Raw genomic sequence first — 25,123 nt, 5'->3', positions numbered from 1 at the left:
TGATTCTATAGCCTATTATGACAGTATTTATTCATTTTATAACTTAACAATAGAAATATTAAAACAATAATAATAAGTGGATGGTTTCTTATGTACTTTTTAGAATGTTTAAGTTGCATTTTTATATTGAGTGGTTAATTTTTTTAATAAGTGAGAAATTTCAAAGAAAAAGCGTATGGTCACAAATTTAAGTACTTACACTCAAGGCCCCTAAATAATAGACTTTAAAATTTATTACTATAAATTAAATGAAATTTCACGGTTCTCTTTCATCATTCTCATTCAGAGGACTTGTAATATCATCATTTTGTCCAAAGTGGTTCAGAAAAAGGATAAGCCAGAGAAAAATAATTTAAGGATTCAGTATACATTCTGGTTTTGTTAGAGGCAATTTCTGAAATACCTGAAAGTTTTTGAAATGATGTCTACGCTATAATTCTAACATGAAACTGACAATAAATCTATAAATTTTCTGATCTCTGATTATAAAGGCAGTGACAAATAAAACAGTCAGTACATAAACACTTTAAAGCTATTTATTAACTATTTCCCTCTATTTGGTATCGTCATCATCACTGTTTGAACTATCAGTGTCATCATAAATAGAAGTGTTTCTTATTGAAGATACCATCACATCTATAATGCCTTTTTTGGGGTTTTCTTCCAAATCAGTCTGTATTGCTCCAACTTCTGCTAACTTCCATTCAAGTTCTGCAATAATAACCCATCATTAAATTAGATTAAAATCTTAGAAAAATGAAAAGAAGAATTTCTCATCTATATGAAAAGAGTTGATTCTAATAAAATTAATGTGAAAAAGGTATATTTTTGCTGCAAAATACATATTTTAATTCAAAATGAATTGACAGTAATACAGCATAAATTCTTATTTTGACACCAAAATAGTCACCTGAAAAACCCATTTTTTTGTGACAAAGTACAGAAGGCTTGGTCACATTTAAATCACTGAGAACTAGAGAGAAATACGACTGGAAAGGGTATATTTAGAACTGGATGACAATGAAAGCACTACAATATCAAAATATGCATTGGATAGAGCAAAATTATACTTAAAGGGAGAAATTTTGGTTAAAATTTTTATTTTAAAATGATTGAAAATAAGTTGTTTGAAAGTTCAAATCAAGAAGCTAAAAAAAGAACAATAAAGTAAACCCAAGAAAATCAGAAAGAGGGATATACAGAAAGAAAACACTCAACAAAGTAGGAAAACAAAGTAAGTAGAGGTGACCAAGAAAATAAAAAGCTGGTGGCTTGAAAAGATTAATAGACACACCTCACACAAAAATGGTGATAAGAAAAAGGAGAAAAAAACAAATAATACCAAGAATTGACATGGGACATAACCAAAGTAAAGATTTTAAAGCTCTGAGACTACTTATGAAAACACTAATGCCAATACATTTGAAAACTTTAATGAAAAAGTTTCAACAAAAATATGAAATACCAAAATATATCCAAGAGAAAAACTGAAAAGAATTGACTTGATAACCCTAAATTCCCCCATTCCTACAAATTCACCATTTTGTCAATTTTATTCCTAAGCACTGAGTAGATGAACAGAATATGAGGAAAATTATAAAATGCACTTTTAAGGAAAATTACAAAATATATTACATTACAATATATAATGTATACATATTATATTTATGAGGAAAATTATAAAAGACCTAAATAAGTGACAAGAGATATCTCATTCGTGGATAGAAATATCCACTGTAATTAGGATATGAAGTCTCTAACAATTACTCTAATAAATAATCAACAGGATTTTTCACAAAACTTGACTGATTCTAACATTTATATGAAATTTTGAAAAAGACTTGGCCTACTAGAGACAACTAGGTAGTTATAAAGCTAAGACCATGCTATATTGATTCAGAGATAAGCAAATAGTAGAGACGTCAGAAACAAACTAAAGTATTTTTGAACCATAAAAAATAACATAGGAAACATTTAAATCAGTAGGGAAAATACCTCACACACATTAAGATGGCTACAATAAAAACAAACAAACAGAAAATAACAAGTGTTGGTAAGAATGTGGGACACTGGAATTCTTGTACACTGTTGGTGGGAGTATAAAATGGTGCAGTTAGTATGGAAAACAGTATGCTGTTGCTCAAAAAATTATAACAGAATTACCATATGACTCAGCAATTCTACTTCCAAGTATATACCCAAAAGAATTGAAAACAGGGACTAGAACTGATTATTTGTACATCATGTTCATAGCAGCCTCATTCTCAATAACCAAAAGATAAAGGCAACTCAAGTGTCCATCAACAGATAAATGGGTAAGCAAAATATGGTATAAAAACACAATGCAGTATTATGCAGCCTTAAATAGGAAGGAAATTCTGATACATGCTACAACATGGATGAACATTGAGGACATTAAAGAATACTGTATGATGTACTTATACGAGGTACTGAGAGTAGTCAAATTCAGAGTCAGGAAGTAGAATGGTAGTGGCCAGGGGCTACAGGGAGAGGGGAGTGGGGAGTTATTGTTTAATTGGTATAGAGTTTCAGTTATGCAAGATCAAAGTATTCTAGAGATGGATAATGGTGGTGGTAGCACAATAATGTGAATGCACACAATGCCACTGAACTCTATATTTGAAAATGGTTAAATAACTTACTTATTTACAAAATAAAGTCCTGGATATATAATGTATATCATGGTAACTGTAGTTAATAATACTGCATTATGTATTTAAAAATGTTTAAGATGGTAAATTTCATATTATGTATATTTTATGACAATTTAAAAATATTTTTAAATATTTTTATTGATTTCAGAGAGGAAGGGAGAGGGAGAAAGAGAGAGAAACATCAATGATGAGAGAGAATCATTGATTGGCTGCCTCCTGCATACCCCCTACTGGGGATCAAGCCTGCAACCCAGGCATGTGCCCTTGACTGGAATCGAACCAGGGACCCTTCAGTCAGCAGGCTGAAGCTCTATCCACTGAGTCAAACCAGCTAGGGCTAAAAATATTTTTAATATACTAGTTAAAAAAGCCTGGACCAGATAGCACATTATTCATGATAGTGATTGTCTCTAGGGAGGAAAGGAGGGAATGGTTCTAGGAATGGAAATATAGGTAACTTCAACTATATCTGTAAAGTTTATTTCAGCAGTTTAACAAAATAGCTGAAGCAAACATGAACAAATGTTCACATTTGTTATTTTTGGTAATTACATGAATGAGTGCTATATTATTGTTTTTCCTATTATTTTTTTAAAAAAATTAAATAAAGGAATGAGGTCCAAGCTGAAAAAAACAGGGTGATAAAACAAAGAGGGCCCTAGAGACTAGGAGAAGGAAAGGGGGTAATTCGGGAACAATTAAGGTATTGGAGGCCTCGGTAAGGCCAAAAACAGTTTTAAGGGAACTAAAGAGTGGATAAACTAGCTGTTAAAAACAACTATTCACAATGGCTTTAACACAACGGTAAGAGAAAAAGATTTGTATAATATGAAATTAATGCAGTCCCAAGTAATGAGTTGATGAAGGATATGGCCTCAGAACTAAGTCAGGAAGTAAAAATCATTAAGGAAGGTAGAAATATCAAGTCCTGTGTTATGTACTATGAAAAAGAAAATAATAGGATATATGGTCCTTGTACTTATTAGGGAGACAAAGTTCAAAGGGAATTAATTAACCAACAAAATCAGATAGTATGTGGATAAGTGAAAAGTTAGTTGTATAGAGAATATATGCTATAGAAATTCAATAGAGAACAGAAAGACAGATTATGAACTGGTCCAAAATCATATCATGGGATAAATGGAAAACTAGGAGACCCATGAGGGAATAGGATTTGGAAGCAAGAATAAAGAGTAGGTTATTTGGGGCAAAGGGAAAGAGTATGAAACAAAGTATAAAGGAACAAATGAGTGTGTCTGGGGTAGTGGCTGAAGTCCAGCCTGGCTGCGCAGAAACTGGAAAGCATTGAGAAATACAGTTAGATAAGTGGGCTGAAATTCTCAGGCAGAAAATTCCGAATTTTTAACTTATTTGAGACAAGGAACCAATAAGGACTTAAGGAATTGGGTGTTATGATAAGAATATTATTATAGGAAATTAATCTAGAGGAATACAAGCAGAGACTGGAAGAAAAGGAAAGCAATCTTATGGAAATAAACTTCCATGATATTTGTTAATTTAGTGAAGTTTCACCTCTTTTTTTTTCAAACAAATTTTAAAAATAATATAATTACCTTCTAGCTTGAGATTTATTCCTCCACATTCTATAATTCCAATGAATTTGCCTTCTATCTGACCGTTTTTATAAACAAAAATTGTTGGTAAACAATTATCATGGTAGTGTTGAATACAGCTATTCACGATGGCTTTCGTAAATTTAGTTTCTGGAAACTTTCTTGCTAGAAGACTAAGATGCTGATTAACCAACAAACACATTGGTATGCTAAAAGAGAAACAGTACATACATGATCTTTAAAAAACAAACTACTCATCTCAGTCTAATAAAATAAGTGAAACATCTCCATAACAAAAATATATCTTTAGATATTCTTTTAATAAGCCCATATCAGTATTGTCCTCTATTGTTACCTTTAGTCCTCAGATTCTCATTACAAACACCAAACAGCCTGGGAATAAAGCTAGCTACCATGGGAATTTGATGCCTAACTAAGGCTAACCACATCTGACTTAGCATCAGTTTAATCAAGGCAGTTCCTACTTTATATGACACTAGAGGCCCAGTGCACAGATTCGTGCATCGGTGGGGTCCCTCAGCCTGGCCTGTGCCCTCTCACAATCTGGGACCCTTCAGGGGATGTTGGACTGCCGGTTTCAGCTTGATCCCTGCAGGGATGTAGTAGTGCATGAAGTGGCAGGTGGCTGGGGAGGACCCCGAGCCCGGGCCAGGCGCCGTGCAGCTGGCCCCACTGCGCCTGCCACAGCCGCTTGGTAGTGCTGTCATGGAGGTGGGAAAGGCTTGCGACTGTGAGCCTGGCATCTGGCGCCTGTCAGTCAGCTGAGCAGCGCTCCCTCTGTGGGAGCACACTGACCACCAGAGGGCAGCTCCTGAGTTGAGTGTCTGCCCCCTGGTGGCCAGAGCATGTCATAGCAACCGGTCACCCTGTCGTTTGGTTGTTTGGTTGCTTAGGCTTTTATATATATAGAAAAGAGAGAGAAAAAAACGACACTTCTAGGGAACCCATGGCAGTTCAGAATTGAAACAAATGAATTCCAACTCTTATCACCATCAAAGGTTTATTTTCACATGAGATTATCAAATCCAAAACTCCTTATCTCCAACTTCCTTGTTTTTCTTGACTCTAACAAACATCACCCACACTTTTCCTTGACATCCCACTCCATACCACATTCTGTTCTCCTTAATCCAGAACTATTCATTAGGAATTTAAAATTGATTGGAAGTGTAACCAAATCCTGTGATTTTTCCTGCTTTATCACTTATCTCCCATTGCCTCCATTTATCCCTTTTCTCCCAGTCTATCATTCACTCACAGCTTTATTAAAATGTTTCAAAGCTAGTCCTCTATTCATCCCATACTTCTTGCATTTCCTATGGGACTTTTCTCTGTTATTCTGCTTCCCTCCTTTCCTGTTTTCTCAATCTTTCCTTCTCCACTTTACATAAACATATTCAAGTCAGTAATTTTTTTTAAATTCCCTTACAACTCTCTGTCCCCTTCTAATACCTACTCTCTCTCCTTCTGTTCACAGCCCAGATGAAAAAGAAAATAAAAATCTATATGTTCTGTTCACTTCCATTCTTGAAAGGCCCTCTTATTTGGCTCCTGGGAAAATACTTTCTATTGGTTTCCTTTTTACTTCTTTGACTACCTTCTCTATCTATGCCTCAAACATATATGTTCCTTGGGATTGTGTTCTGAACCCTCTTATCAGTTCAGACACACTCTCTGGGCAATCTTATCCATTTTGATATATACACTTAATGAACTTCATTTCCCCTCCTCTCTTAACAACTAAAACAAAAATCTAATCTTTCTCCTCTATGTTCTTTTAATAAACCTAAATTTGCTAGAAGTGTAGCTTTCCTTTTTGTCTTTGTACTCATTTCCCCATCATTCATATGGATTATATTTGAAATAGTGTATGAGAAGAAAAAGATTAGTGTAAACTGTGTTGATCAGGGAAAGCTCCTTTGAACGGACAAAATTAGTTTTTTCTCTTGGACTCCCTTTGTATGTCTTTTCAAAAAATATTTTTAAAAATAATATTCAATGTTTAATTAGCCTCTTTCATGATATCATAGAAGCATCCTATTTCCCTTTAGTATTTTCAACTCCTAAAACCTGTCACACTCATAGTCTAAGCTCACTTACTGAGTGACTCATGCCAGGGCATGCTGCATGCTCCAGGCAGGTGAAGACCCTTCTAGACTTTTGTGTGCTCTTTCTGTTTGTGGGACAAGAAAAATCATTTTAGTTCTTGTGAAAATCAAATGCATGCTTCAAGAAAACTTGATAAAAGTTACTAAGAAAAAAATGATGGTTAGATGTGGGCCAGACAAATGTAAATGATCAGAGAAAAATACAGATTTCTGCACTCAAATTGCTTTGCATGTATTTGAGTTTTTGTTCCATTTAAACAAACCCTAATAATGGAAATCAATGAAAATGCACTAAGTTCTAAGTGAAATAAGCCAGTCAGAGAAAGAACACATGATCTCACTCATTTATGGAATATAATGAACAACATAAACTGATGAACAAAAACAGATCCAGAAACAGAGAAGCATCGATCAGACTGTCAAACCTCAGAGGGAAGGTAGGGGAGGGTGGGGGTAAGGGGGAGAGAGCAACCAAAGGACTTGTATGCATGCATATAAGCATAACCAGTGGACACAGACAACAGGGGGGTGAGGGCATGAGTGGGGGGTTGGGGGGATAAGGGGGGGATAAGGACACGTATGTAATACCTTAATAAAGAAATTAAAAAATAATAATAAATAAATAAAAATTATTTTTAAGTGTAAAAAATGCACTAAGTTCTAATCAACGTCTGGGAGAGGAATTTTATATATTATTCTCAATATATTTTTACTAAACTTGTTTCACAAATTTCAACAAAGTGGGTGCAAAAAAAAATGTATGTCAACATTATAAAGGCAATATATGACAAGCCCACAGCTAACATCCTACTCAATGGTGAAAAGCTGAAAGCCTCTCCTGTAAGATCAGGAATAAGACAAGGATGCCCACTCTCACCACTTTTAATCAACAGAGTATGAGAAGTCCCAACCAGAGCAACTAGGCAAGAAAAAGAAATGGAAGGCAACCAAAATGGAAAGAAAGAAATAGAAGTATCACTACTTGCAGGTGATATTATATGTAGAAAACCCAAAAGACTCCATCAAAAAACTATTAGAACTAAAAAAGAAATTCAGTAAAGTTGAAGGATACAAAATCAATATATAAAAATCTGCTGCATTTCTGTACACTAACAAACTATCAGAAAGATAAAGAAAACAATCCCTTATACAATTGCATAAAAAAATAACTAGAAATAAGTTTAACCAATGAGAAGAAAGACCTATGTATTGAAAACTACATTAATGAAGGAAATTGAAGAAAAGAGCAAATAAATGGAAAGATATTCCATGCTAATGGATTGGGAAAATCAATTTTGTTAACATGTCCATACTACCCAAAGCAATATACAGATTCAGTGCAATACCTATCAAAATTCCAATGACATTTTTCAAAAAAATAGGAAAAATAATCCTAAAATTTGTATAGAACCACAAAAAATACCTGAATAGCCAAAGCAATCTTGAGAAAGAACAAAGCAAGAGGCATCACACTCCCTGATTTAAAACTATACCACAGAGCTATAGTAATTAAAATAATGTGGTATTGGCATAAAAACAGATACAGTGGAACAGAATAAAGAGCCCAGAATTAAACCCATATATATATGGTCTATTATTTTATGACAAAACAACCAGCCAAGAAAATACAATGGGGAAAGGACAATCTGTTCAATAAGTAGTGCTGGGAAAACTGGACAACCACATGCAAAAGAATGACATTTGACCACTATCTTACACCTTAGACAAAAATTAACTCAAAATGGATTAAAGACTTGAACATAGGACCTAAAACCATAGAACTCCTCGAGGAAAACAGGCAGTAAGCTCTTTGATAGGTCCTGGCAATTATTTTTTTTAACCTGAAACCAGAAGCAAAAACAACAAAAACACAAATAAATAAATGGGACTACATTCTACTAAAAAGCAAAGCAAAAGAACCATCAACAAAATGAAAAGTCAATCGACTGAATAGGAGAAAATATTTTCAACTCATATATCTGATAAGGGGCTAATATCCAAAATATATAAAGAACTCATACAATTCAATAGCAAAAATACAACAACAAGCAATTAAAAAATGGGTCAAAGATCTAAATAGGTATTTTCCCATAGAAGACATACAGGTGGCCAACAAGCATATGAAAAGATGTTCCACATCATTAGTTATCAGGGAAATGCAAATAAAAACCACAATGAGTAATCACTTCACCTGTTAGAATGACTGTTATAAAAAAGACAAGAAATAACAAGTGTTGGCAAGGATGTGGAGAAAAGGAAACCATGTTGGTGGGAATGTAATTTGATACAGTCACTATGGAAAACAGTATGGAGGTTCTTCATAAATTAGACATAGAACTACCATATGATTCAGCAATTCCACTTCTGGGTTTTTAATTTGAGAAAATGAAAACACTAGATTAAAAAAAATGTACCCCTATGTTCATTGCAGTATTATTTACAATAGCCAAGATATGGAAACAACCTAAGTGTCCATCAGCTCATGAACAAATAAAGAAACTGCAATGTAATACTATTCAGCCATAAAAAAAGAATGAAATATTTCCATTTGCAACAACATGGACAAACCTTGAGGGCTTTATGCTATATGAAAGAAAGACAAGTACCTTAAGATCTCTCTTAAATGTGGAATCTAAAAACAAAACAAAACAACAAAAAGCAGCTCACAGATACAAAAAACAGATTGGTGGTTGCCAGAGGTGGAGGATGGAGGTTGGGAGAAATGGGTGGAGGTCAAAAGGTTAAAAAATACTTCAAAGCAGAGAATTACACACACAAAAAAATCTTTATCTTCATCTGACATATACAAACATACATTCATTTACTAATCTTTGTACTGGCCCATGGGTTGCTCATCGGAGTCTCCCTTAGCTTTTCTCATCTAAACTATACCATAATGCATTGTCTTCTTTATTTTCTTAGTCTTGCACCCAGGCCAAAAATCTCCCTTTCTTCTACAACATCTAATGTTGATTAGATTGGTTCTACCTCCTTATCTCATACCTAGCCTCTCCTCTCTTTCTCCACTGCCTTACTCCTTTTCTTTCTTATCTGAGCTATGTCAGATTGCCCTAAATGGTCTGTTTCCAGGCTCGGTTCTCCAAATTCATCCTTGACCCTGCTGACAAAGGGAGCTCAGTATGAAAGTCTCATCGTGTAACAACTGCCCTTCCCTCAAGCTTAAAATCCTTCAGCAGCTCTCACTGCCTTCATGATAAAGTCTGGGCTCCTCAGTGTAGTTTTCAAGGTTCTCCATGTTCTGGCTTCTGCATTATTCTCCATGTTCTGTCTCTCCAGCATTATTCTCTGCCCGCTATCATATTACTTAAAGCACTCCAAAGCAAGATGATGTCTCTTATTTATGTACCTTTGTTCAAGCTGTACACTCCACCTAAAATATCCAGTTCAGCCTGTCTACTTCCTCCACCTCTGTAAACTTGGGAGATTTTTTCTTATTTTTTGAGGACAGCACCAGGGTAGAACTTAACTACTCCCTCTTCAGTGCCCTCACTCTATAGAACTCAACCAAAGCACACAAAAGACTTTATTACTGCATTTGATTGTCTCTTCTCTAGTGTACTGAAATTTCTTTAATGGCAGAGACAGATGCCTTATATATACCTTTGCATCTCTAACACCTACAAAATCTTCAGAAATACTCTTAAGGTAATTGATGTTATATATCAATTTATGGAGCAAGAAGCTAACAAGTTAAATGACTATATGTTTCATTTACACTTCAGAATTCTTTTGATAATTCTAACCTGCTACAAATGTAGATACTTCTTTATTTTAGTGAGTGGCCTACTAAAAGTAACATTAGAAATGCATGTACTGCCTAACTTAAATATTAATTTTCCAAACAAAACTGCCATAAATTGACTTTATAAGTTTCAGTTTTCCTCAAATAGGTGAACTCAATTCACTAATATCAAGTTTAGGTTACTTTTATCATTACTATCAGAATGAGAGCTGAGTCAGTGGTATAATAAACACAATGAAGTGAGTGGTGTGAATGGCAGAAGGCAGGCGGGCACTGGTGGTGGCAGTGAAGAGTACAGAATTAAGAAGAGTATGGCATAACAGACTGTGTATGGTGCAAGGAGACAGTAGCTCCTTGAAGACAGTTATGACAGCAAGTGGTAGGGGAACAAATGTGGATTTGGGGCTTGGGGGCCAGAATTAAACTTCGTGAGAATTATAAAATATTAAGGAGACCTCTAACGTCAGAAAACAAGTTAAGAGCATAGTTATGGTATTTGAGATTCAAGATATGCAGTTAGGTATAAGAATAATACAGAAGTTCCTCCTCCTACCCCGCCAAAGTCAGAATTTGGGCACAGATGTAAGATTTCATAAAATCAGAAGCAAAGCTAATTTTAAGCTGAGCCACTAGGATCACTGGCCCAGGGTTAGTTAGATCCCTCTAAGGTACTCTGTGTAGGCTGAGTCTTCACTTGGATAAGGAATGGGCCCAGTTCTAGAAATTTAGTGGCAAAAAAGTATTAAAATTATAAAACTTAGGAACCAGGTTAAAAAACAAACTCTTACCCTCCTAGAGTTACAAAAGGCAGCTAGAAATACAAACTTAATAGTTATGCTTCATTTTATAATATTAAATTATAACTATTATAAAGAATATTATGCCCTAGCTGGTTTGGCTCAGTGGATAGAGCATCGGCCTGCAGACTAAAAGGTCCCAGGTTCGATTCCAGTAAAGGGCATGTACCTTGGTTGCAGGCACATCCCCAGTAAGAGGTATGCAGGAGGCAGCTGATCGATGTTTCTCTCTCATTGATGTTTCTAACTCTCTATCCCTCTCCCTTCCTCTCTGTAAAAAAACAATAAAATATATTTTAAAAAAAGAAAACTAATATTTTACGTAACTTTATTATATTGCCCAAAAGAACTTCTGAGCTCACAGATACTTAAAGTATTATAAAAATGTATCCTTAGACTTTAAGTCCATCAAAGCACATGGCAGTTTGAAACCTGACACTAAAACTCATTCAACCTCTTCTATAAGTTTTTGAAAATTATTGGTCAAAACCAGTAATTTATCTAGAAATAACCATTAAAATAATTTTATACCAGGGTATGGTAATTCAGAACCAACATCTATTCTGCTTATCATAATGGGTTTCAGGAGAAACATTCGGTGTACCACTTCAGTATATAACATTTACGACACATAAATCTTAGTACTGTAAATGTTGCTATTTCATATACTTATTTGTGAAGGGCCCACATCAGCAAATCTCCAAATTGGGTTAGCCAGATAAGTGGAATAGGATAAATGGGAAATGATTATTTTTAAACTATTAAAAAATTATTTACCAAGCATTTTAGTTACAGTAAAATTAATGTCTTCTTTTTGGGGTATGATTCCTATCAAAATTTGTCGGAGGAACTGGTGCGCTGGTAAACAGCAGGGCTCTAACTTGCTCTGTATAGAAGTTCTCTGAGGACCTGAAGAAAGAAGATGTTTTTTATTCAGAGAATGAAATAAGGACAACAAGGGCTACTGCCCCGGCCTCCGTTCCTGGATCAGGTTAGAGCCCAAGCAGAGAGAGGGCTTGGGACCTAACACTAGAGGTGCTGTTTCTATGAGAGATTTGTGAAACTGGGAGGTTGCAGCTCTTCTTTGGCACAGAGTTGGGGAAAGTTCACTCTTCACAATTATCATTATACCAGGCTGATGAGACGGGGGACATATGGATTATACTTAGTACAACTAGGTCATTAAAACTAACTGGGGGAACAGGGACATGCAAGGAAATTGTTCTGTTAAAAGAGACAAGAGATATGATATATTCAAATGCACTGCCTGAGCATTGATTGGATTCAATTAAAAAATATATGTATTTATAAGAGACATTTTGAAGTCAGTTGGGAGAATTTGAGTAAGGGCTGGATATTAGACACTATTAAAAATGATTGTTAATTTTGTTAGGTGAGAAAATGGTATTATGGTGATATAGAAAAATGCCCTTATGTTTTGAAAATGCATGCTAAAGTATTTAAAAGTGTCATGGTGTATGTAATTTACTTTTAAATCATTCTGTAAATACACGCAAATGATACAAATATAGTAAAATGTTAACCGTTGAATCTACCTGGCCAATATTTAGGGGGCTCATTTTATCCTTATATCTATTTTTCTATGTTTGAAATTTTCCATATGTTTTATTTAAATTAACTGCTAAAGAATGCTTATTTTTCTAAAAAGTATGACAAGTTTTTAAAATTAAACAAGGAAATATATTAAAATAGCTAATTTAATCCCTACAGCCAATGACTCTATACATATATTCTTATTTTCTTTTGTGAATAGTCTTTGTTATATGCTTTATAAACCCTTAAAACCAGTAATATGTTCTTAACACATTAGTATATTAATATTTTACAAAAAGGTAATTACCTTGACCTGTATAGATGAATTATAACCCATACATCTTTGTCTGCATTTGTGACTTCATTCACATATTGATTTCCAGAAATTTCTATTAACTCTCCAAATTTTTGTTTTTTCTTAAGAGCTTTCCATTCCTGTAACCGCTTTTCTCTAATTAAAAAAATAAAATTACATAATAAAATTGTTATATTCTTAAGGTCATTCCCATCTACAGTAATAATTTAGGGTAATGAATGTAATGCTAGTACATATCAAACACTTAAAAAATTACAGAATAACTATTAATGGTGTTATAATGCCAATTTATCTGTTTATATGGAAATCTGTGTTGTCATTAGTGTTGCAAGTAAGAAGTTAGTGACTGACTTCTAAATTTATTTTTATTTAAGACTAGGTCTTAATCATAGCTATAGTTTATTTAGACACTGAACCAACAAATTCTCCCCTACAGGTTAAATACTTGTATATAATAATCATAACAATGGCTAACATTTATGGAGTGTTTATTATGTTGCCAGGCACTATTTTAAGTGCATTACATTAACTTGTCCTTGAAAAAAAACTGTGTAAAGTTAATATTATTTTTATCCCTATTTATGTGCTCTCAACTATCATGCTAAACTGACCTTCAGTCTAAAGCCTTTGTGAATATGTATAATTACTTGTTATAAAATTTATTACAGGTAGAGAAGTGATAAAGAAGAATGATGAGTTTGAACTCTACGGTGAGACTAGACTAGGTTTAAATACCAGTTCCTAGTTACCAGCAGCATGAATTTGGGCAAGTTATTTGATTTCTCTAAGCTTTTGCAATGAGAATAATACCAATACCTACTTGCATGGGGTTGTTGGGAATTGAATGAGATAATACAGGTAAATTTCTTAGGATGGTGCCTAGCACACAGTGAGCATTCCATGTTACCTAGTTATTCATCCACAGGGAGCCTTAAAGCTTTCTTAATCAATTCTCAAAATTTACACACTCGGATTCAGTTGTTGAATGCTCAGATTCATGAAGCAGATCTAAATGTTTTCTGATGTGCAAATGTCTTAAAAGTTACCGATTCTATATCCCTAAGTTATCTTGGGAACACTTTCTTCCCTTCTTTCTGTGTATTAACTATATTTTCTTATTTTCTGTATTCTTGCCTTTGCTGATCCTGGACAGACTATCCCTCCCAGGTCTAGCTAATTCTGAAAGATAGCAACCTCCTGCTGGAGAGCAAATTCCTCAAATGCAAACCGACCAGTCCAGAGCCCGATCCCTCAATCACCTCTTTTATTAAACTGAGCCACTAACCCTCTGCCCTAATTATCCCTGGGCCAGATACCAGACAACTAGAGACAGCCACTGGAGCCCACAGCCTGCCAAAATTATTCAAACTAGCCAATCCTAAATCTGCTTACCCTGCTTAGCTGGTCTTTCCCATGGAAACCACAACGAAGGCGGGTGCCCATGTCATCCCTTCACTCCTGCCTCTCAACTAACTCCAGTGCTTCCCTGTGTGGCCTTGTATTGTGGTGCATGCCCCCTGTTCTTGAGAACTCTGAGTAAAAAACTCTTTTCAATGTCAATTATCTCCTGATCTGTTGGCTTCACTCTACACGAATAGATACAAAATCCTGGGTATATTTTAAAACACTCTGTCCTTATTTTACTAATTAGAAACATGTTAGGTGAAACCACTCTACGTAACAAGTAATCCAAGCAAAATGAAGCCTAGAGGAGAATGCCAAGAATAATGACCCACATCTAGGGAGGGCCCCTCTCACAATTTTCAAACTGAAGTCCTTCCATTTTCCCTCTACTGACCCAGATATTCAGAATTTCGTTCCTCCAAAGATCTTCTGGGAGCTGATTTTTTGGCACTGAGTATTTAATATCAACTTTGATCTCACTGGCTTAATATCTTTCAAAATTTTCAAAAAGTTTGTGTTCCCTACTTAATGGTGCAACTATCAACTATATCTCTTTCTCCTCCCCTCTTCCACCTCTCTTCCTCATTGTTCTTTGCTATGTCAATGGAATTAGGCAGGGAGAGACAGAAAGACCTGGGTTAGTTTTGCCATCAGGAAGTGATTTAGTGCTCAGTAGCCTGCATTTTATACCCAACAATCATATCAGGTGGGACTCAGTTGAAGAAAGTCCTAGCTATTTTAAGCAGCAAGAAGCTTAATCTGTGAAATTAAGTGACTTACAAACTCAATGGAAAGGAGGAGGTTCTAAACTGGGCTATCAAAATGACTCCCTGAGCAACATTGCAAAATTGGTCTGCCAAGGGAACAGGTTTCTCTGCTACAATCCAGAAACTTGGGAAATTGGAACTACTGTTCCAATTGTGCCCTAGAACCTAATTCCTCTGGGGATCAGAAAACTGCTGTAGCAACTGCTCTCTCTAGGAACCTATCTCCTTAGCAGTTACTGGGAGAAAATTACAAAAGACACATCTGACAAAGGACTGTTGTCCCTAATATATGAAAACTCTAAAAACGCAACAATAAGAAAACAATCTGACTTAAAAATAGGCCAAAGGCCTGATAGACACTTCACCAAAGAAGATTCAGAGATGACAAATAAGCCTATGAAAGGGTGCTCCACATCTATGTCTTCAGGAAAATGCAAATAAATCAAGAAACCACTACACACCAAAGAGGATGGCCAAAATCTGGAACACTGACACCACCGAATGCCAGAGAGGATGTGAAGCAGCAGGAACTCTCATTCGCTGGTGGTAGGAACGCAAAATGGTACAGCTTTTGGAAGACAGCTTGAATGGGCCGCACTTTCCCATTTCTTTGTGATTCTTGTGTTGAAACGGAACATTTGATTCATATAATGTGATAACTCTGGAAATCAGATTCTCCTCCTTTCCCATGGTTTGTTTTATTCTTATTGTAAGGTGTCTCTAGCCAGGGATCAGCCTGAGATGAAACCATAACATCTTCTGTGAGCCTTCATCTTTTCCAAGGCATTTAAATTCCCCCATATATATGGTTGTTTTTTAATGTCCATAAAAAATAGAGGTGGCTCCCTTTAATGCTCTGGAATCCCCCTGAGCCAATGGGGTTGACACAGTGATACCCAAACTCTGTGCCTGTACCTCTGCATTCAGAAGCAGCACTCCACAATCAGAACACAAAGTCCTTATTGCCCACCCTGCTCCAGCAAGCTTTACCAGAAATAAAGGCTGCTGTCCAAACAGGAGCCTGCCATGGAACGAGAGGGTGAGAGATGGATAGCTATCACCAACTAAGGACTGAAGTCAGCCACTACTAACTGCAATTTACCAGCCAGGTTTTATCTTGGAAGCTGCAAGTGTCCAAATAGACTCCAGAGTTCCAACGCTGTCACTTCAGACATTTTCAGCCAATGCAGTTGTTGTCTAGGTAAACAGATGGCTTTCTGGAGTTTTCTATTCTGCCATCTTTCCTGACATCAACTTGGTCAGTTTTTTGAAAGTTCCTCAAATTTTGGTTTCTGGTGTATTCTTATTAGATTGAGATGATTAATTATTAAAAAGGACACCACAGAGGTGGTGTGTCATCTTCAGCACATCATATCAAGTTACTTAATGTCAACATGTATTATCGGTGATTTTAACCTTGATCATTTCCCTAAGATGGAATCTGCCAAAACTCTACATTGTAAACTTACTATTTCCTTATAGTTACTAAATATTTGGAGGGGGAGATACTTTGAGATTATGCAAATACCATGCTTCTACTTAAAATTTCATCCACTCGTTTTAGCATCTATCAGCAGATCTTGCTCATCAAGAATTATTGCTATGGTGATATAATGGTGATTTTTCTATTTTCCTCATTCCATATACACTTATTAATTGGAATTCTTTAGTGAGGGAGAAGTGTTATTTCTTTTGAATTTGTTCATGTATTCAGTTAATTACTTATATCATTATGGACTCATGGATATTTATTTTATTATTTATTTTATAATCTAATATTTTATCTTTTTGTTGTTCAAGTTGTTGCAACTCTGGTCATTGAGAGATCTTTTAGTTTGGCTTCTATGCCTTAAACTTTTCTTTTTTTTTTTTTTTTTTTTTTTTTTTTTAGCACTTCTTTACTTGCTGGAACCATAAGATGCTCAAGACGTGTACTGTACTTTCACAACTCACAACGTGGAATAAAGCAGTTTTCCAAGGAACACTAGTTCAATTTTTATGAGTGCCAGGTATGTTCATTGTGACTTGACATTGCTGCTTCTAACACAATTTACTGTTTTTTTGTTTTTGCTTTTGTTTTTTAATGTTAAGACAACCTTGCATTCCTAGGACTACTTGTCCAAAGTTTATTATTTTTGTTTAAATTGCTAGACTTAATTTGCAAATATTTTGTTTAAATTTTTGTGCCTGCATTCATAAGTGATATCTTCCTCTAGCATAACATTTTTATAATCTCTTTGTCCGTTTTTAGTATCAAGATAAGTTGGGTAATGTATGCACCTACTCTAATCTCTGAGAGAATTCATGACTGGCAATTAATTATTAAATTATAGAAACCATTGACAGACATCATGAAAGAAGGAACATCATAGCCCTCTATTTATTGGCTGCTTATTGATATTTTCCACTTTACTCATATATCACTTGATGAAGTCCTATGGTACATTATTGGATAGTTTTTAATTCAAGCAAAGGCAAAAATATTTCAGGAAAAATTCTATTTTATATGTTAGTTTTAAAATCTTAAAAATTAGTTTTGTTATTTTTTAAATCTATTCTGTAGACAAAATAGGGCTTTATCTTAGTTTCATTTTTACAATTCTTCATTCCAAAACTCATAAATTACCCCAATGAATCACTGTACCTATATGTTTCAATAGCTCTCATATCTTCATCATCAAATTCATCTTCAGCCTCCTTCAACTGTGCAAGAGTCATCTTTTCATACGGTTTAACTAAAACAACATAAATTGTAGGCAGTTGAATTGTTTAAATATTAATTTTACTTTATAGTCACATGTCTAGAAAAAATATATATTAGATAAGTGAAGATCAAGACTATCTTTAATGTTGCAGTGTTTGCAATATATAAAGCTATTTTGTGGTTGACTGCTTTAGTTTTGTTTAAATATTATTACTCCCTCAGAGTTCACAGAACTACCAGGCTACATTTAAAAGTAGATGTAAAGCCCTAACTGGTTTGGCTCAGTAGATAGAGTGTCAGCCTGCGGACTCAAGGGTCCCAGGTTCGATTCCGGTCAAGGCCATGTATCTTGGTTGTGGGCACATCCCCAGTAGGGGGTGTGCAGGAGGCAGCTGACTGATATTTCTCTCTCATCGATGCTTCTAACTCTCTGTTCCTCTCCCTTCTTCTCTGTAAAAAAATCAATAAAATATATTTTAAAAAATAAAAGTAGATGTAAAAATAAATTAGACCTCAGAAATTTAGATTTTCCCATGTTCCAGGAAATCTTGACAAATAATATATGCTATATAGAATAATCAAAATATAAGGTAATCACATGGTAAAAAATTATGATCTAGAGAAAAAAAAGCTCACTAGGTTAGATACCAGGACATTTCAGTTCTGTTATTAACTGGCATGTGAATTTTTAACACATGAATTAAGAATTTTAGGTATCAGCAAAGTATGGTGGGACATACTAAATGATTTCTAATGTCCTCTCTCCCTTGAAATCCACGAAATACACTATCAGTGACATAACTGTATTACCCCCTTCATCCAGCCCACCAAATGCACAACTATACCCATTGCTTCTTTCTGCAAACGTAAAACCATTTCTTCAATTTCATCTTTTGGCTCTTCTTTTGGAGGAAGAATGCCAAAATCTCTTAAAATTTCATTCCATTCTGTATCTTCATTTGGATCCTATATAAAAATAGAAAATCTATTAACATAGTTGTGCATTTTATTATGTATAAAATTAATATGTAGCATTTCCAACTATGCACTGAGTTCTACAGGTAAACATATAACTAGTTTCAAAGACAAACAAAGCGGCCTACTTTTTCTCATTTCCCAGAACTAATGGAACTACATAGTTTGATAAACAGGATACATTCTCTACCCTCAAAATTACACTGAGGTGTTTAATAAAAACAAACAATAATTTAGAACACATCAAATATTAATGAAGTAAACTCAAAAAGTGAAGGAATATTCTCTGGTGAATATAGTAGACAAAACCAATTCACACCATGAACAAATACTGTTTTGTTGCTATTTCTACATACACATTCAAGACCTCCAGGTGAACTCGCTTCTCTTTTCAGCTATACAGTTTCTTAGGATCCATATTCTCTGGTTAAATCTTAGAAGAGGCCAGGAATCTTTTTATAGTTCCATTTCTGTCTAATCACAATTTCTTTCTATGAAAGTTAGCCTTTTTTTTTTCTTTATTACTTAGGATTTTATTTCTTTCCCTGCTTTTCCAGAAGTTGTCAATCATTAACTATTGTTTCTCTAGTTAGCCATCCATTTTTTTTTCTGATAGTTCCAAAAGTAGGGAGTGAATACTGTGGCAAACAAAGTATAAGATCACCTGAATGAGCTCCACCTTCTGCTATTCACATCCCTGAGTAATCTCCTCTCCTTGATGATGGGTGGGAACTGTGCATGCTGTTAACCAATAGAATGTGGCAAAAGTGAAGGAATGCCATTTCTGTGATTGAATTCCAGAGACTGTAACTTCTATCTTGCCAGCACTCGCTATCACTTGCTGGCTTTGATGAAGCAATTTGCCATTGCTGACCATTACTGTAGATTTTATAAACGTGGTCCCATAAGCCCACCCCTCCTTCCTTCCAACAGGGTCAGAAATAGGACAATGAAGCTGCCAGTGCTGCTCCATGAACAGGGATGTGGGCTGGACTGATGGGAAATATTTAAGAGAAACTGGTTGGCTAAGGTTTAGATTACCATAATGGTGCCTGTCAGGAGGGAGTATATGATGCTTTGAGGAATCTATGTATATAACAAGCCAGCGACCATAACGCCGTAATGACTGGTCGCTATGACGCCCACTGTGGCCAGGGAACGGGCCTGATCAGGGGCTGGGGCCGGCCAGCAAACCTCCAGCAGCCCCTCCCCTGGCTGGCCTGCCCCTGATCGGACTCTCCCACCCCGATTAAGGGCGTGGAGGGCCGGCCAAATGCCCCCCCCCACACACACTTTTCCCTGCCAGCCCCGCCCTCAATCGCGGGCCCCACCATGGTAGGCCCACAGACTCTCCCCCTGGCTGGCCCCACCCCTGATCGCACCCCCACCCCAATAGGGGGCGTGACTGGCTGGCCAACCTCCTGCAGCCCCTCCCCCTGGCTGCCCCACCCCTGATCACCCCTCCCCACCCCAATAGGGGGCAGGGGACCCAGTCAATCTCCCACAGTCCCTCCCCCAGCCGGCCCCACTCCCTATGGGACCCCACCACCCTGATTGGCCCACAGCCCCTCCCCCAGGCCACTGCCCCCCACCCCCCATCGGCACCCCTCACCCCATTTGGGGGCAGGGCTGGCTGGCCCACCAACCATAGCCCCTCCCCATGGCAAGTCCCACCCCCAATTGGCCCCCAACCCCAATTGGGGGCAGGGCCCGCCAGCCAATCACCCATGGCCCCTCCCGCAGCCGGCCAGGCCCTGATCAGCCGGGGACCTCACCTATGCATGAATTCATGCACTGGGCCTCTAGTAGTAGAAATAAGAAATCAAGGAGCATAAGGGATTGCTGTAGCAAATGTGGTTTTGGCTATGCATGTTGGAGCAGAAGTCAGATTAATGAACTTTGTGGTATTCATTTTTTAAAAAGAGGGTATTTAACATGGAAAGGATGTAGAACTGAAGACTCATAGTTTGACTTTGGAAATTTGTTTTTGGTTCCATTGACCCTATCTGGCAAAAAAATGGCTCTCTCTAGCATTGAATCGATGGAAGAAATGAAACGCATGCTTTGCATCAATACAATCTGAAAATATTTCCGAAGTATAGGAACAGGCTGGCTCCACACTACCACAGAAAGCTTGTACTAAAGTGGCAGCAGCACTTAATACTTATAATGGTTCCTGTGGACCTGTGTCCTTGTATAGGATTTTAGTTCCTCAACAAAGAATTACAGCAGTGTACTCTGAAGACCATCAAGCTAGATCTGAGAGGACTGTAGAACCCTCTGAATATGTAGTCCTAGGGAGATAGGCTCCTCTATGCTGAAACAGGCCAGTAGTTGATTGGGAGGTAAACTGCACACTCAAAATTGAGCTGCAGTGAGAGGAAATCTATTGCCAAGTTCCCAGATATCGTTCTCATCAGAAAAAAAAAAATTCCTCTTGAACCATATCTTTCCATTTCTTACAGGGAATTCATCTCCATTATAATCTTATGGGACCACCATTATTTATGCAGTCCATTGTTGACCCAAAAGGTCATTTTGCAGCACATGTCTATATTTGTCCTTTTGTTACTGGCTTCACTTCACATAATTTTTTCAAAGATCATCCATGTTGAAGCATGTATCAAAATTTCCTTCTGTTCTAGGGCTGAATAATATTCCATTGTGTGTTCACACCATAGATTGTTTTTCTTGTCATCCAATGATGAACATTTAGGCTGTTTCCACCTGGCTAATGTGAATAATGCTGTTATGATCTTATGCATAAAATATCTTTTTGAGTTCCTGCTTTCAATTCTTTTGAGAATATACCTAGGAGTCGGATTGCTGGTTCATATAATACTATGTATAATTTTTAAAGGAATGACCATTTTCCATAGCAGTTACACCATTTTACAATCCTACCAGCAATGCACAAGGGTTCCAATTCCTTCATATTCTCACCAACACTTGTCATTTTCTGTTTTTAATAATAGTTTTTCGAATGGGTGTGGTCTCTCATGGTGGTTTTTACTTACATTTCTCTAATGATTAGTGATATTGAGCATGTTTTATGTTTATATTAGCCATTGTATATCTTCTTTGGAGAGATGTCTATTCAAGTTTTTTGTCCATTTTATATTTTATTTTTAAAAATTTAAATTAAGACTTAATATTTTAGGGCAGTTTTAGGTTCACAGCAAAATTGAGGGAAAGGTACAGAGATTTCCCGTATACTTTCTGTCCCCACAAATGCATAGCCTCCCCTGTTAACAATATCCGCCACCAGAGTTTAAGCAAATTCTTCATTTACAGCCAAAATAACACAACAACAATTTTTTATTAGGACTTTATTTTGATAGAGATTACACTGAATTTGTAGATTGCTTTGGAAAGTTTTGACATCTTAACCATATTATGTCTTCCAATTTACAAAGGTGTGATGTTTTTCTAGTTATGTCTTCTTTAATGTCTTTCTAGCAATGTTTTGTAGTGTTCGGTGTACAATTCTTTTGCCTCCTTGATTACATTTATTCCTAAGGATTTTATTCTTTTTGATGTGATCATACATGGAATCATTTTCTTAATTTCCCTTTGGGTTACTTACTTCAGTGTATGGAAATGTCTTCATACACTGGATAAAATGTACTTGCTAGAAACCTATAAGTAACACAAAAGGGCTATCCATTAAATTTATGTGTAGTTTATGTTTAAAATATCCTAATAAATTAGGTGGTATATATGAATGCCGAAATTAAATATGCAAAACAAGAAAAATCACAGTTTTAATTTGGAGAAGCAGGTGGGAAGAAGCTGTTTCTCCAAGTCAGAAAGTGAGAATTTTACTCTAATAAAAAAACAAGAGCACAGGCACCTGGTTAATAAGGGTCTTTAGACAGAGCGGAGCAGCCTCGGGACCTAAGGGATCAATGGAAGCCTAACAGAGCTTCTGTGACCGGGTAGGAGAAACTTCAGGGACACCTGGTCTTTTTCAAGATAGATGCAACCAGTATTTTCGTTCCGATGGTTGTTTAAGGTAGTGGGGCAGAATATTTAAATTGAATTACACTTGGGCTAAAGCTGCTGGTCTATTTCTTAAGTCAGAAATCGTGCAGCAGTGAGATTTCCAAGATTCAGGTGTGAAACACAATCTCAAACAACTACCCCCCAGCGACAAACCTTGGAGAAAAAATGGTGCTCTCCTAGAGTTAATTTGGATGTCTCTCAAATCTAGAGACTCACGCAAAATTTAGCTCTTACCAAAGATAAACCTTAGGCCCCAGCCCCGGTGCGCCGCCCTCCCCTCGGACGCTCAGCCTCAAGCCCAGCCGGGAGCTCGGCCGGTGCCCCGGAGTGGCCGGCGGCTGGGACTCCGACCTGCATGACGTTCAGCCTCGACCTTCAGGTGACGGCGACCTCAGACCCCTGGCGAGGGACTCCTGACTGGGACGCCTCCTCCGGGGCTGGGGGCGAAGAGAGCCAGCAGCCGGGACAGCGGTTCCCACCGCCACCCCGAGCGGGAGGGGACCGCGAGCGCTCCAGGGCACGTTGACTCACCTGCCTCCAGCGCAGCTGTTGCCAGGCAACGCGGAGGCGGGGTCTAGGGGTGGTGTGGGCGCTGACGCATCCAGTGCTGGGGTATTTATCCCCAGCTGGGCCTTTCCTGTTCACCACGTGGTCCTGAGGACTGGCATGCCTCCCACCCTTCTGCACACCGCCACCAAATCAATGCGTTGTTTCTGAGCCCTCCGACACCCTTCAATCCCCGAGTCATGTCCTCATGGAGTAATAATAAAATCCTGGGGAGAGAACCCTTCAAAGGAGAAGTTCTTAACTAAGAGCCCATAGTCCAGTGATGGCGAACCTTTTGAGCTCGGTGTGTCAGCATTTTGAAAAACCCTAACTTAACTCTGGTGTCGTGTCACATGTAGAAATTTTTTGATATTTGCAACCATAGTAAAACAAAGACTTATATTTTTGATATTTATTTTATATATTTAAATGCCATTTAACAAAGAAAAATCAACCAAAAAAAATGAGTTTCCGTGTCACCTCTGACACGCGTGTCATAGGTTCGCCATCACTGCTGGCATAGTCTGTTTGGATGGATTTTACAGGGTACCTAGTCCCCAAGCCCCAATTGTACACAAAATTTTTGTTGTATGTGTACAATTTGGGGGGAGAGGGTGTGTGCGGAGTTAAGGACCAGAGCTTTCATCAGATTCCCAAATGACTCTTCACCCCCATCTTAAAAACCCAGGGCACTAGGAGACAGAAGGTCTGGCTTTAGGTAGGAAACCCAGATAGTTGGGTTCCTTGGTGTTTAGGTTAAGAAAATGTTTACTAGGAGCTGCCAGGATCACGGGATAAACATTTGATGTTACTGCCAAATAAGCTCATATACAAATGGTCACAGAGATATTCTGATAAGATCTGGAGAAAAGAAAAAAAGATGTTTTTAAGGACGCAATGTTAAACTGGGATAGTTTAACATCTGTAGTGCTCAATTAATACTTAATAAAAGTGCTATACTCCCCGTAGCCTATGTGTTTTGTGGTGTTTGTAAGATATTAATGTGTTAAATATAAAATATTTTAAAACATCTCACAATTTTTGTAATTATGTTTTGGTATTTCTTCTTCTTTATTTTAATATCATGTGAGCCCTAAAACATGTCAATGGCCTAAGTCTCCGGATTTCTGAGAGGCCCTGGGAACTGCTGGTTAAATTAGTGTTCCACTCCTTTTTTTAATTTTAATATATTTTTTATTGATTTCAAAGAGAGAGAGGGAGAGAGAGATAGAAACATCAATGATGAGAATCATTCATCGGCTGTCTCCTGCATGTCCACTACTGGGGGTTAAATAGGCAACCTGAGCATGTGGCTTGACCGGAATTGAACCCAGGACCCTTTAGTCCACAGGCGGATGCTCTATCCAATGAGCCAAACCAGCTAAGGCCCACTCTGTTTTCTTATTTTAACAATCCAAAATTCATGCTAGTTGATTACTATGCATATCACTACCTATGCGTCTGTTGCTTTACAGCAGGAGGCCCTCTCTGCTTTCAAGTCCCCAGCTTATCAAAGCAAATCATTTTTCAAAGATGAATGTACTTTTTGTCCTATTCTGCTCCATTCTTTACCTATGTTCTTCATACAGATTGAGAAGAAGTGAAATTCAGGGACTTGACTAGTATAAGGCATAATTTAAACTATAGTCAGTGGTCAACATTAACCAAGATACTCTGCTCTGATGAATATAATACCTAATCCTATCTAGTCAGAGGTACCCTTCTGTCATCAGCCAGCAACCTGCTTGGTGGAGTAGGTGGTTATTCAAGGGTCGAGTGTCAAAAAGGAAAAACCCAAGGGAACCTGAAGGGAGATAATCTCAACATCTGAGGTTAATTCTGTGTCCACCAAACACTGATTTGATGTAAAAAGTTCTAACAGTATATCCATGATCCTCTACTAGGAAGACTGTT

At 37.0% G+C, this 25,123-nt stretch overlaps 1 protein-coding gene across 1 annotated transcript; it reads right to left on the bottom strand.

The window, feature by feature from the left end:
* Nucleotides 1-528: 528 nt before the first annotated feature.
* On the bottom strand, nt 529-23,020 carry PDCL2 (phosducin like 2). Its single transcript, XM_014460189.2, has 6 exons — nt 23,015-23,020; nt 18,529-18,649; nt 17,624-17,714; nt 12,800-12,943; nt 4,250-4,458; nt 529-711 (listed from the first exon to the last, which is right to left on the bottom strand). Exons 1-6 carry the CDS (start codon nt 23,018-23,020, stop codon nt 554-556), a joined length of 729 nt encoding a protein of 242 aa, XP_014315675.2. The 3' UTR covers nt 529-553.
* Between the last annotated feature and the right edge of the window lie 2,103 nt (nt 23,021-25,123).

The sequence above is a fragment of the Myotis lucifugus genome, unplaced genomic scaffold, assembly GCF_000147115.1.
Source record: "Myotis lucifugus unplaced genomic scaffold, Myoluc2.0 scaffold_127, whole genome shotgun sequence".
NCBI classification, from domain to species: domain Eukaryota; kingdom Metazoa; phylum Chordata; class Mammalia; order Chiroptera; family Vespertilionidae; genus Myotis; species Myotis lucifugus.
The sequence above is the reverse complement of the archived record's forward strand: the minus strand, read 5'-3'. Positions and strand labels throughout refer to the sequence as shown.